Genomic DNA, 12,212 nt, shown 5'->3' on the forward strand with positions numbered 1-12,212 from the left:
GGGAGTATGAGGCTCAGCAGGGCAGCTCTCCTCGTTGCTCCTCCTGAGGAATTAGGGGAGGAAGTTGTCAAAGCACTGCAGGACCCTCCAGGATCACCTGTGTGTTGTTCTTCTAGCAGATACCAGAGTTGTGAAAGTAACCCATGAAGACCAGGGCCTGAGAACTCCTTTCTGCCTGCAAAGGGCCTCATCTGCTTGTTCTTCCTGTTCAGGTAGTCTCTAGCAGGCGCCTACTAAAATGTTACCTCTGCCTGTCCTCTCTTTAATCCTAACACAGAAGCCCTCAGTTGCCTCCTCATCCATCCCCAGGCAGGGCTCCGTGCACTCCAGCTGCTCACTTGCTTAAAGGGAATGAATTTTTGGTTTCGTTAATTACTATTTTTATAGAGATTGTTTTTACGTTGCCCTGGGGAAAATGGGGCAGTCCCAGGATTTGCCTTGTAAGAAATGACTTTACAATACAGCTTCATAAAAATCAAACTTACTAATTGTGAGTAATAGTGCAGCTTCTTTCAGTCATCTTCACAAAGGTATAGAAGTATGAAATAAGCTAGTCAATTTACACTCACTGAGGGGAATTTTCTTATTGAGTGTTCCAGAAATGTAAAATTTGAGTGAATAATAGTTTCAGGAGAGGAAAGGACCGTTGTTTGCTTAATGTTGTTTCCATGGGTCCCACAGGCAAATCTGTTTTGACTCGCTGAATGTTTATGTGTAGAATTATAAAAGTAACTGTAATGTTTTAGTAATTAAAACTAAGATACTGATGAGCTGTATAGAAAGTGAGACTTGAGGGCCTGTGCAGACAGGAACAAACATCAGAAAAGCAGGTTAAAGAAACTTGGTGGAAATATAAAGTCTATACTTCCATGAAAACTCAGTCACTTCTATCTGCTATAAGCTTTGCAAAGTAGATTTTGTTTAACAAAATCTTGTGAAGAATCCTTTGGAAAGTAGGAAGCTGCAACTTTGTACGCACAGATTGTTTAAGAAACATTTCCTGGAATGATTTGACGGTGGTTAATTGCAGACCTTTTTGCTATATTACACAATTGTAACTGAAATCAGAATTTCTTGTTAATATGTTAGCACAAATACATGAGTTGTTTAGATGAAAATATCCCCCTAATAAAATTCCATGTGGCAAAAATTAATGTTTTACTTTAGGAGATTCCCAGTAATAAAAGGTGATATATTGGCTATTTATTTAGTACTTTTATTTAATTTTACCAGGTACCAAGTGGAAGATGAGTCCTCTCATTTGGATGAAATGCCACTAATGATGTCAGAAGAAGGCTTTGAAAATGATGAGAGTGATTACCATACTCTACCAAGAGCCAGAATTTCTCAGAGAAGAAGAGGCTTAGAATGGTTTATCTGTGGCGGCTGGAAGTTCCTTTGCACTAGGTTTGTTGCATACTAGCACTTTTTATTAAAGTATTAAACAAATTAAAGAAATAGTAACTTTATATCATGTGATGTGTGCAGAGTACACAACACATAATAATTTGCTTGTCATGAGTGTTTTGTTTTATTTGCCTGCATTTTCCCTACTAGGACATTGCCAGCTGTTCATAGAAGAAGCTCTGAAAAGCTGCTGCTGTGTGCTTCTGCTGTCTGCTTTGCTGACTTGCAAGAAAAAGAAAGGCCTCTAAGAGAGATCATGTACTAAACTTGTATTAATCTGAGGTCCATAATCTGACATTTAAACCTGTTTCTCACTACTGCTCAAAATCACATCATGGTAGAAGGGGTAAATCTTTTACTTTTGAGGACCTTAGTGTGTTAAGTTGACAATATATAAATTTTGTTGATGTTGCTGAAAGGAAGAAGTACTTTGATTGCCTAATGATTACCTAACCCTTCAACTTAAAAGGTTAAAGTAAAATGTAACTGGTGGTCTTGGAGTGAATTGCAACTGGGATTAGCTTTTGTGATTTGATTCTTATGAAGAAACTTTGTGTGCCATACTCTGCTGTATGCAGTTGCCTTGGAATAGTAATTTTCTAATGAATTGTTAGCAAAATTTCTGAATATAGAAATTGCTATTAGGATGATTAAAAATGTTTTTTTTTTCTTTAATCCTGAATGATAAAATCTGAGAATCAGTCAAGTGAAGTGAGTGAAGCATTTTCAGTGAATTAAAGTGATGAATGCTTTTTTGGGCAGATGGTTTTAGAATTAATTTAGCTAGAAGTCTTCACAGGTGGTTTTCATGGCACTTCAAGAGGCCTGGTACTGTTCTTTTACCTAAACAAAGCTCTGTTTATAAATCTTCAGTTTTTTGAAATAATTACATTCTACAGCTTTAAAACAATATAATCTGGATTGATTTCTTTTTTTAAATAATAATTTAACAAAACCTTATGGATTATTAATTTTATCGTAGGGAAACAGGGTTTGGAAATAGGTTTTGGAAGCAATGTTTCTGTTACAGAACTAGATTGTAGGTTTTTTTAAAAAAGTTGTAAGTATTTAAAGAGGCTGTTAATCTTTTGGATGGGTCTTAAAGTTGAAATACATTTCAAATAACATGTTTCATGTGAGTTGATTTCTGTAAGTTCTGTGAGTTCTGTAAGTATTAGTGATTATTAGTTACTGTGATTACATTCCTGTAAGTTTGATGAAAACAGGTGGACCAGTAAAAACTGCACCCTGACAGTTACTCTGCCAGAGGATTTACACTGTTTGGCTAGAGATAAACTCATCCTACAATTGTCTGTGTTGGAACTAATTAACAGTTGTAAGAGACTGACACAAGAAAGTGTCATTAGTCCCGAGGATTGCAAAATTTCATGATCCTGCTTGCTTTTTAAAATTGATAGGTATATACTAACTTTCAGCGGAGCTCAAGCCTAGAAACTTTTGAACTTACTTGTTAAAATACTTGAGCCATATTTGTGATGGATTTTTGAGAATGAAAAGAGAGAAGAAATTGCACTATGGATTAATGTTTTTGCTACATTTTACACATATTTTGCTGCTAATCTAGGTGTGTAAAAGAGAAGCCTTCACTAAGGACAAGGCCTTAGAGGAGTCTGACTTCTACTTCGCTGAATTCCTGAACTGAGTTTGGACATTCAGTCTTGTATTTATACCTAGAGGCATTTTAATCACATTATAATTTTCTACAATGGAACACTGTAGTAGATAATTTTCATTTTTCATGGAAAAAAATAATGAAAAAATGATGACCAGATCCTAGTAGAAGCTTGACATTTCAGTAGGATATAAACAGGCAGAGGATACTCCCACAGGAAAGGTGCAGTTCCCTATTTAGATGAGATGGATAAAATTACCTGGAAGGAAGGTGCATCCCATGGTATCTTAACTACTGGTCCAGGCTGTATAAAAACTTCATCTTGGGTGAGTGCCTTTGAGTGAGTATGTAAATACCCATTGTGGTGATAGGGAGATTTCATCTGGGCTGAGAGCACCATTGAAGCTTTGTTACTGACAAAAGTCAGGGAAGTTATTCTTTTGGATGGTTTCTCATTTTAGGAAAATGTTATGAATTTTTGCTGGGGCCCACAGAATACCGAAGCTTTTGAAATGCCTACAGTTTACCTAGGATCATGGAAAAGATCATGCAGGGAGCCTGGAGGCCACTGTATTATAAAACTTATGCAGTTATTACACAAAGTGTAGAATGAGTTGCGGTGTTTTTATGGGTTGTAAATTATTGATTTGGGATAGAATTATGTGTTGATGCCTTCGCACTTGAAATGGAGAAGAACATCTGAGAAAGCAATTTGCATGTTTGTTAGTATATATGTGTTACATAAACAATGGAAACTTATTTCCAGAAGACAAACTGCTTTCTTTGAAGTGTAATGTAAGATTCTGAGACCCATTCAAGTAAACAGAATTGAAAATTTTACCCTGTTTTTACGGAAAACAGTATCTCATACCTGAGTCTGAGTGAGGTTGAAATCTCAACCTCCACATACAGAATTTGCTTTTGTGCTTTAAGCTAAATTGTAAATTTTTCGAAGCTGTGACAGAAAGATGAACACAATAAAAGGCTAGGCATTTGTCTGGAGCTGAGCTCAGGGGGCCCCTGATTTCTTCTGGGTTCTCAGTGAAAAGTCTTGTGTTTGTGTTCAAAATCACTTTACTTGTTACAAACAAACAAAAACCCCCCCTACCCACTAGGCGGTTTTGTCCGTCTTGCATTGTTAGGTCTAATCTCATTTTTGTGAGAGGAAGTTTTCCATCTTTTACTTTGCAGCTTTAGAATTTTATATTGTATAGATTTTGTGCTACATCACAAACTGTTACTGTTCAGTTGAAAAAGTTTAACCCATTTTGCGGAGCAGATATGGATGGTTTGACAAAGCTCACTGTACTCGAAAAATGATTTTGTAAAAATCCTTTATCCAGCTTTTAACTTCTGTTTAGACAATAGACTTGTTGATCAGAACTGAATGGTGTGAATTTTATTTGCAAATCTGCAGCTCTTTCAACAGTTTTCACATTTGGAAGAAAAAAATCATAATTAAATCAAATGTTGTCTTTGATTTTGAACAAACTGGAGACTTAATTCAACCAATATAACTTTTAACTTCAGAAACCGCTTATTTCTCACTTTCATAGCACAGTTAAAAGAAAACTTTGTGATATAGCAGCTGTTTTGTAGTTGTAATCATTTCCCCTTTAACTTACAAATTCTCTTCAAGCTTGTGAAATTATAATGCACATAGATCAATACTCTGGAGTTCTTTGGGCTGGATTGATTTCTTTCTCATGAGATTTACATTCCACTTGTTATCAAAAAACACTTTGTCCCTATGAAAATGGTACCATTGAATGGCATTTCCATATGAAGTGAAGGGGATATCAAATGCTGGGATTAATTTGGGCTCTAAGATGGCCTGTACGCTTTCAATTAATCTGCAACGCATTTGTTATGCAGAAGCATGGGAAAATGCTGATCTTTTAAGAATGACATGACCACTGTGTTGCTTTTGGCCTGATTACTGAAGCTACCTGTTGAGTACAATAATTACAGTATGTTTTCTTTGCAGAACTAGTTTCTGCTACTTAAAACCTAATAAGGAAAAGCTGACCCTTGCAGACAATATAGAGCTTTTATATTATCTTCCCATTCTGATGAAAATGCTGTTTTGTGAAAGATACTGGCAGTTAAGCTTGTAGGATAAAAGTAATGAAAAGAGAAAATAAAAAAAGCCTTTTATTATTAGAGCTGCAGAGTCAGTCGAGACTTTTACTTTAGCTTTTGACTTCGAGAGATACGCTCTATTTATGAAAAAGTTAAGGGTTCTTATTTAACAATTACTCCAGGTTTTGGTTTGTTGGTGGGGTTTTTGGTTTTGGTTTTCTGTTTGTTTCATTGGTTGGGTTTTTCTTAGTTTTTTTTTTTACTTGTTTGTTTATTTTTAATTTAAATATGGCATTGGTTCTTAATATGAAGACTGGTTATTGTTCCTTCAAATTAAAAAAAGTACATTAGGAAGCAGGTTAGTAAAAAGCCATTTAATAGTTCTTTTATAAATTACTATATTTTTCATATATGCAGTCTGTTGTATTGGTATAGAGAACACAGCTTACAACTGGCTTAATGTAAAAGTTTTCTTTGCTTGTGTTGAATTTTCTGGTCAAGGGCATTTGAAATGCAAACTTAAATCAGTAAACAAGGATTTTTTTTTTTTTTTTTTTGTCTATTATTACTGGATCCATAGTGTAAGATGTGGTTTTACGTAAGAGTTTGGTAAAATCTGAAGTGTTTCTTGACAGTATGACATCTTACATTACGTTTTTAGGCCATTGGAAGCTCAGAGAATGCTACTCTGATTTATTATATTAATTTGCTGGGTACAAAAACCCACTAAAGGGTCTATACCCTTGCACAAAAATATTTTCTGTATTGGGGAATGTTAATTCAAGAACAGATAAGGTATCTGTTGGATGTTGATAATCTGAGTTTTAAAAATATTGAGTAGACTTCTTTGTTGTTAAAAATCTGAATTAAAGTGATTAGGATTTCTGAGGCCAGCATATGATTCTTCCTGTAAAACAGCAGTAATTACTTCTAAAACTGTAAGTGGCGGAATCTAACTGATTTTTACTTTTAAGGTAGTAAAACTCATCTGAACCATGACAATACTGATTTGGGCATAAACTGTAATATTTTCATCATCTGCAGTTTTCTCGCATCTGAGAACTTGAGTGTCGTTAACTCTGTGTCAGTCAGATCCCTTGTATCGAAGGTGTCTCAGTTGTTTCCCAGTCAGGCATCACTCTTGTGTCTGTACTTTTTCGCATTTGCTAAACTAGTGGTCATCTCTTAATCTGCAGGAAAAAAAAAAAAAAAAAAAAGTAGTTTCAAAAAGGGGAGATTCCATGTCAAGGAAGACAGTATAATTATGTCACTTCAGTTGAACGTTTAATTTTAGCAACAGAAAAGTCCTGCGTGTCTGAGGAAAAGATTTACAAATGACACCGTGCCTAATCAAATGTTACGTCTGTTTACAGTTTAAATTCAAAAACTGATTTAAACATTTCATGGTTTCAAAGGCTGTCAGGGAATTTCTGGCTATGGGATTGTAGGCAGAAGCTGTCTTACTTATTTATCTTCCCCAGGAAAAAACTATTTTCCTTGTTATGTTTTTTTAATATACATCTAATCTGTCTCTTTTGTGTCTCCGCGCTCTTGCCCTGGAAACTAAAAAGTTTAAAGCTCTAATGCCGTGAGCAGTTTTGTCAAGTGTAAATCCAAGCTGGCACTGAGTGGAATTGTTCCACCTTCTGCTGTGAGCACATAACCTGCATTGTTCCAACTGTTATTACAGTTTTTTCGAAGATCAGCGATGGATCTAACTGAAAATAGTCCTCTTTTATTCTGTGTTAGTTTACAGTTGGATCAGTTTGCTGGCCTGATTTTCCCATGCATTTGTGTGAGTGTTTGTGCCAGCACAAGGGAAGGAACAAGAATCCACACCTTTGTTATGGGGGAAGGGCCGTTTTGGCAGCAGAAGCGTAGGTTCACAGCCATTAAACTGGTTGTGGAACCATGACATAGAAAAACTGCAGTTCACTTTGCTTTAAAGACAAATTTAAACAACGATCAAGATAACTTGGTTTTTCTGATTCGTATGTTACTAAATAGCTGGGCTGAACTTTTAATATTGAGCAAACACTGTTACAATTTTTATGATCGAGTAATTCTTTGTTGCTGTTTTAAAGTGATTTGGGAAAAGTTGATGAATGGACTCCTATTTGTAACAAAAATAAAATGCATGTTTATGTAGGATGAAACCAAATCGATGTCTTCCACTAGTGAAAGTTTCAGGGAGGAAATGGTAAGAATCCAGCATTTAAAATGGAAGTGTTCGAAATGTCAGCTTGTGAGTATTGATGTAGTGGCATTTCCATGACAAAGTAATTGTTGCTTTGAATGATTTTATTATTGCGTAACTTCTGATTTTCTTTAGAAAGAACCTACAACTTTGAATTCCATTCTGTGGCAAAATTAGTTTGTAATAAGCATGGGATAATGTAGATTACAGACAAGAACATTTTAATTGGGATCGTGGCAATGTAAGCTATCAGCCTGCCTTCCCTGCGATAGTTGTGTGTGCCATGATTTTGTAAATGTGAATAAATATGTGAGGAAAGGACATTAAGAGGTTATCCAGTCGATTCCTTGCCTGCACAGCATGAATTATACCTCTGACTAACATCTGATCTCACCAGATCTGTTCTCAGTGGTAGCAATTCCAGCCTCCCTGAGTGTTTCCTCCACCCCTGAGTTTGCTCAATATGTGTCCATGTCATGCCCACCCTGCTTATTGATTTGCCCCAGTTGAAGTCTGTCATTACTTAATAATGGCAGACCTAGAGAATAATTGTCCCTCTGCTCTTTGCAGCTGGTTCTTACATACTTGAAACCATATTAGGTCCACACTCAGCCTTCTGTGAACAGCACTGTTTCTTTTGGTGTATCTAGTAGTCAGCCTGCCCTGCTTTCTAGACCTGTAATTGTTTTCTTGCTCTTATGTGTGGTCTCTCTTTTCCCAATAGGCCTATTTGTTGAAATTTGGTATTCAGGGTGGTATTGTAAGCTCGCTGAGATCATGCTAACAGTGGACTGAGAGAAAGGAATACGTTTGTGACTTGCTGAAAGTATGTCTGTCAATGCTGAAGGGATATATGCCTTCTTTTGCACATGTGCATCATTTCTCATGCAATAACTCAGTCCTTCTATTTTGAGCTACCTCCTGTTTCCTAGTTGTGTATATGTATAGTTGATTATTTCCCTGTAAATGAACTATGTTGTGCTTGTACCTGTTTAACAGTGTTCTATCACTTCCAGATAGTTTTTCTAATCTGTCGAGACAGCATTGAATTCTGATCTTGTGTGTGCATGTACCCCTCTCTTCTGCTTTTCTTGTTGTCTGAAAAATGAAATGTTCATTAGTCAATTACCCAGTAAGTTCTGAATAACGCTTTGCATACCTTCACTGAAATTACTTTCAGTTATATAAAACCAATTACTTTGGGTTTATATAAGCTACTCTGCAGTTATGACTTTTCAAAATCTGTTGGTTCCAAGAATATGTTACTTTACTTTCTTTATGATAAATGTCTTGAGAGTTAAATTTTTTTAGGGACGTAGACTCATAGAATGATTTTGGTTGAAAAGGACCTTTAAAGGTCATCTAGTCCAACCTCCTGAGCCATGAGCAAGGTTGTTTTTCACTAGGTCATGGTGCTCAAAGCCACCAGGAGTCAAAAGAAGACATGAGCACTACTGCTTGAGAGTACTTCTCAAAGTGAAATTAGTTCCATTTGAGATTGCTCTCGACATGTCAGTGTTAGTTATGGCTTCTGGTTTTTTTTTGGGTGTGTAGATATACATATAAATAGGTTGGCACTACAGAATTAATCTAGGAAACAGTGCTGAGGTGATTGGATTGTAATTTTCCCCATTTGTTCTCAGCAAAATTCTTTCTGTTGGTTTAAATACAATTTATAGGAGTTTTCTAATGGTTGCCTTCTTTTTCCTTCATCAAAAATATTGCCAGTGTGTGTTCAAAAACCTCACTAGAAATTGTCACTTCAACTTCATTGACTGATGTAGCTGAAATCTGCTGTGACCAGTTCAGTCTGTTCTGCAGCTGCAGTAGGTGCTCATGGAAGGCCTTGTCTGCTCAGTCTTCCTGATTCCATTGCCTAAAACAGACTCCCAGCACAACTGAGGCACCTCCCCACTGTATTAACAAATACAGATAAATTCTCCTTTAACATATGGCATGGTAAACCAAGTACATGCAGTGTACAGCAAACCCACTTTTCTTTGCAAATGCTCTGTGAGTAGTCTTTCTGCCCCTGTGGATGGTCCTAGCAAGTCTTAAGCTGATAATATTACATGAGTTGAGTCACATCCATATTTGTTCCTTGTTTTATGGCTCTTAGTAAATAGCCTGCTGAGCCTCAGAGGCATCATTCCGTTTGCCAGCTTTTTGTTCCTCCTGGTTGTGGTCTCATCCCATCATTCCCGTGTCCTTGTCCAAACTGCAGTTTTTAAAAGGTTGCTCTGAGCTCTTGCTCGTAGTTTAAATCCTCTTCTGTGATTTGTAAGCTGGTTAGGCAAGGATGTTCTTCCTTTCTTCTGTGAACTGAAGTTCACTATTTGCACATCGTTGTGCAGTCTGTATTTCGCATAGTGTGGGGTTTTTTTGTTTGTTTGTTTTGTTGTCGTTGTTTGGTTTGGGGTTGGTGTTTTTTTTTTGGTTGGAAATATTTGGCTGTGGCATTAGCAATGGTATGGAGAAAACGAAGATTTGCAAATTATTACTACAGGATTTTACAAATTATTTACGAATTACAAATTTTGTGGTAATTCTATACAAAGCTGTTGCGTTTTTTTGAACTTTATCTAATAAAAGCCTTGTTACCTTTGCAGTCATAAGCGTAATCTGAGTATCAGTAATACAAGATAAGGAGTTTAGCCAAAGGACTGTAAGGTATGGCGGATGGGTCTTTTGATGGTTGGGAAACTTAGTGACTGCTAATGCAGTCTTATTAACCAGAATTTTTTGAGAGTGTGTATTTGTGATTATTATATTGGGATTTTCTATAAGGAATGTACAAATGTTTATATATGTATATGTCTGAATGAGTTGAGTACTGTGTAATTGCCCTAAGTATTAGAACATCATGCTTGCTTATTTCCATGTGGCAAATATCTTTAAGCCTGTTTTTCATAGCTATTTGCCTTTAGGAGTTCCAGGTTTCAAAATGGTAATCCCGTATTATATATTATGGTAAATTTTTAGTTTTAAAATAAACAATTATCTTTCTTTTCAGTTGTTCTGACTGGCTCATAAGCTTCTGCCGAAGAAAGAAAGAACTGAAGGCTCGCACTGTGTGGCTTGGGTGTCCTGAAAAGTGTGAAGAAAAATACCCCAAAAATGCCATAAAAAATCAAAAGTACAACATCTTTACCTTTATACCTGGGGTAAGGCTATTAACCAATTTTTGGTGATGGGTTGACTGTATGTTCTGTAGTGTCTTTTGACTGTTCTGCAAAAACATAATTTTACTTGCCCAGGTTCTTCTTTTCCTTTTTATATTTATGTAATTTATATATTTATATTTATCTTAGTGTCTTCAATCAAAATTGACAGTTGAGAGCAAGGTTTCTTCTTCATTAAATTGTTTTTTTTTAAAGGGATATTTACTAAATTGCAGTGTGTATGATTGAGTGGTTGGAATTCAGTGAAGCTTAGAAATTCGAGACGGGTTTCTTTGCACTTTTCTATTCATCGTTAGAAATTTGTAATCCTTTTTTAAAGACAAAGCACTTCTGCATGCAAAGCACTGACTTAAATTGAGAGAAGAGTAGTTGAAAATTGCGGTTTAGTCCCCTGGATATTTTCTCCTACTCCTTACCATTGAAAACATAATAAATAATGTATTCTGAAATGGACAACTCCTTAAAGGACAAAAACAACTAGCCTCTTGAATTTATAAGACAAATAGGCCTAGTTTAATACTTTTCAGAGATGAATTTGTCATTGCAGTATTAAAAACAGCGAGGTCCTTTTCATTTTGAATACAATTCTCCAGGAAATACTTTTGTTGGGGAGTGGAAAGTTGGGATTTTTTTCACTTTTTCCTAAGAAACCATAGTACTCCTTAATGTCAATTTTTTGCCTATAATATTCACAGTGTATATGAAGACAAAAGAGACATTGCAGTTTTGTCCAGTTCATACTTGTGAAAAAACTTGTCATTATAATGAAATATAGTAACAGCAAAGGCATCTTTTGGACCTTCAGTAGTTAAAACCTAAAAATGTATGCTGCTGTGATATTTTAAATTTTACCATTACGATTTTACTCATACTTTTACTAATAAAACCCAAGAGTCCTGCGTATTGCTCTAAAAGCTGAATGTTTTATACATTTGAATACAGACATGCTTTGTCTTAAATCTTTCATTTAAGTGATCGTACTGGTTTATAAGAGTATTGATTCTATTCTTCTGGCCTCTTTGGTCCAAAGACTGACAGGTGTTTTCTAACACATTTCTTTATTAAAACAAAAAAAATTAATGCCTTGTAATTAAGACTGATCTCCTATCAGAGAAATAAAATGTGACTTATCACATGTGGATAAAATATTCTCATCGTTATTGGACAAAGCAAATGTTTTCTTACGAAGTTTAAATTATTAAATACACTGAAATTGGTTAAACCACATATGCTTTCCTAAAGGTCACAACATTCATTAAGCAGATAGTAAGCCATTGATTATTGTGACTGGAAATCTGCAGTGTAGATTACAAATCCTAAACCAGATTCATGTTTCCTATAGGGATCAGCCATGGTTTGCAATTCCCTGTGAGAGAGAGAATGTTTGTTCTTTTTTTATCTTGTAAAAATCTTGCTTTTACAGTATAGGCAGAATTAATTTGGTGGTAGTAATTTGAAAACTCAATACTAACTTCAGACTGAAGTGAGATCCTGAATGTAAAGCCCAAAAGTTGGTGAAAACTACATGTTTTCAAATTTTAATTTTAGACATAAATTAAGACTTTTCATTGATTAGAATAGTGTATAACTATCTCTTTTCACGTATTTCTACTAGAAGTAATTTGTAGGGAACATCATTTTATTGGTTCCAAACCCATAAATATAACTAAGTCATAAATATTGACTCCAATGATCTACTCTGGTTGAATTT

General features: G+C 35.5%; 1 protein-coding gene across 4 annotated transcripts in view; it reads left to right on the forward strand.

The window, feature by feature from the left end:
• The window catches only part of ATP9B (ATPase phospholipid transporting 9B (putative)), a 158,455-nt gene that overhangs the window by 17,819 nt on the left and 128,424 nt on the right, over window positions 1-12,212 (forward strand). For all 4 annotated transcript variants that reach the window (XM_027886517.1, XM_027886519.1, XM_027886520.1 and 1 more), the window contains exons 2-3: window positions 1,234-1,407; window positions 10,333-10,483. In XM_027886517.1, coding sequence (XP_027742318.1) covers window positions 1,234-1,407; window positions 10,333-10,483 — 325 coding nt within the window. The remainder of the gene's footprint in view (window positions 1-1,233; window positions 1,408-10,332; window positions 10,484-12,212) is intronic.

This window comes from Empidonax traillii, unplaced genomic scaffold (genome assembly GCF_003031625.1).
Source record: "Empidonax traillii isolate 1590-97213 ecotype Southwest subspecies unplaced genomic scaffold, ASM303162v1 scaffold189:size1549363, whole genome shotgun sequence".
NCBI classification, from domain to species: Eukaryota; Metazoa; Chordata; class Aves; order Passeriformes; family Tyrannidae; genus Empidonax; species Empidonax traillii.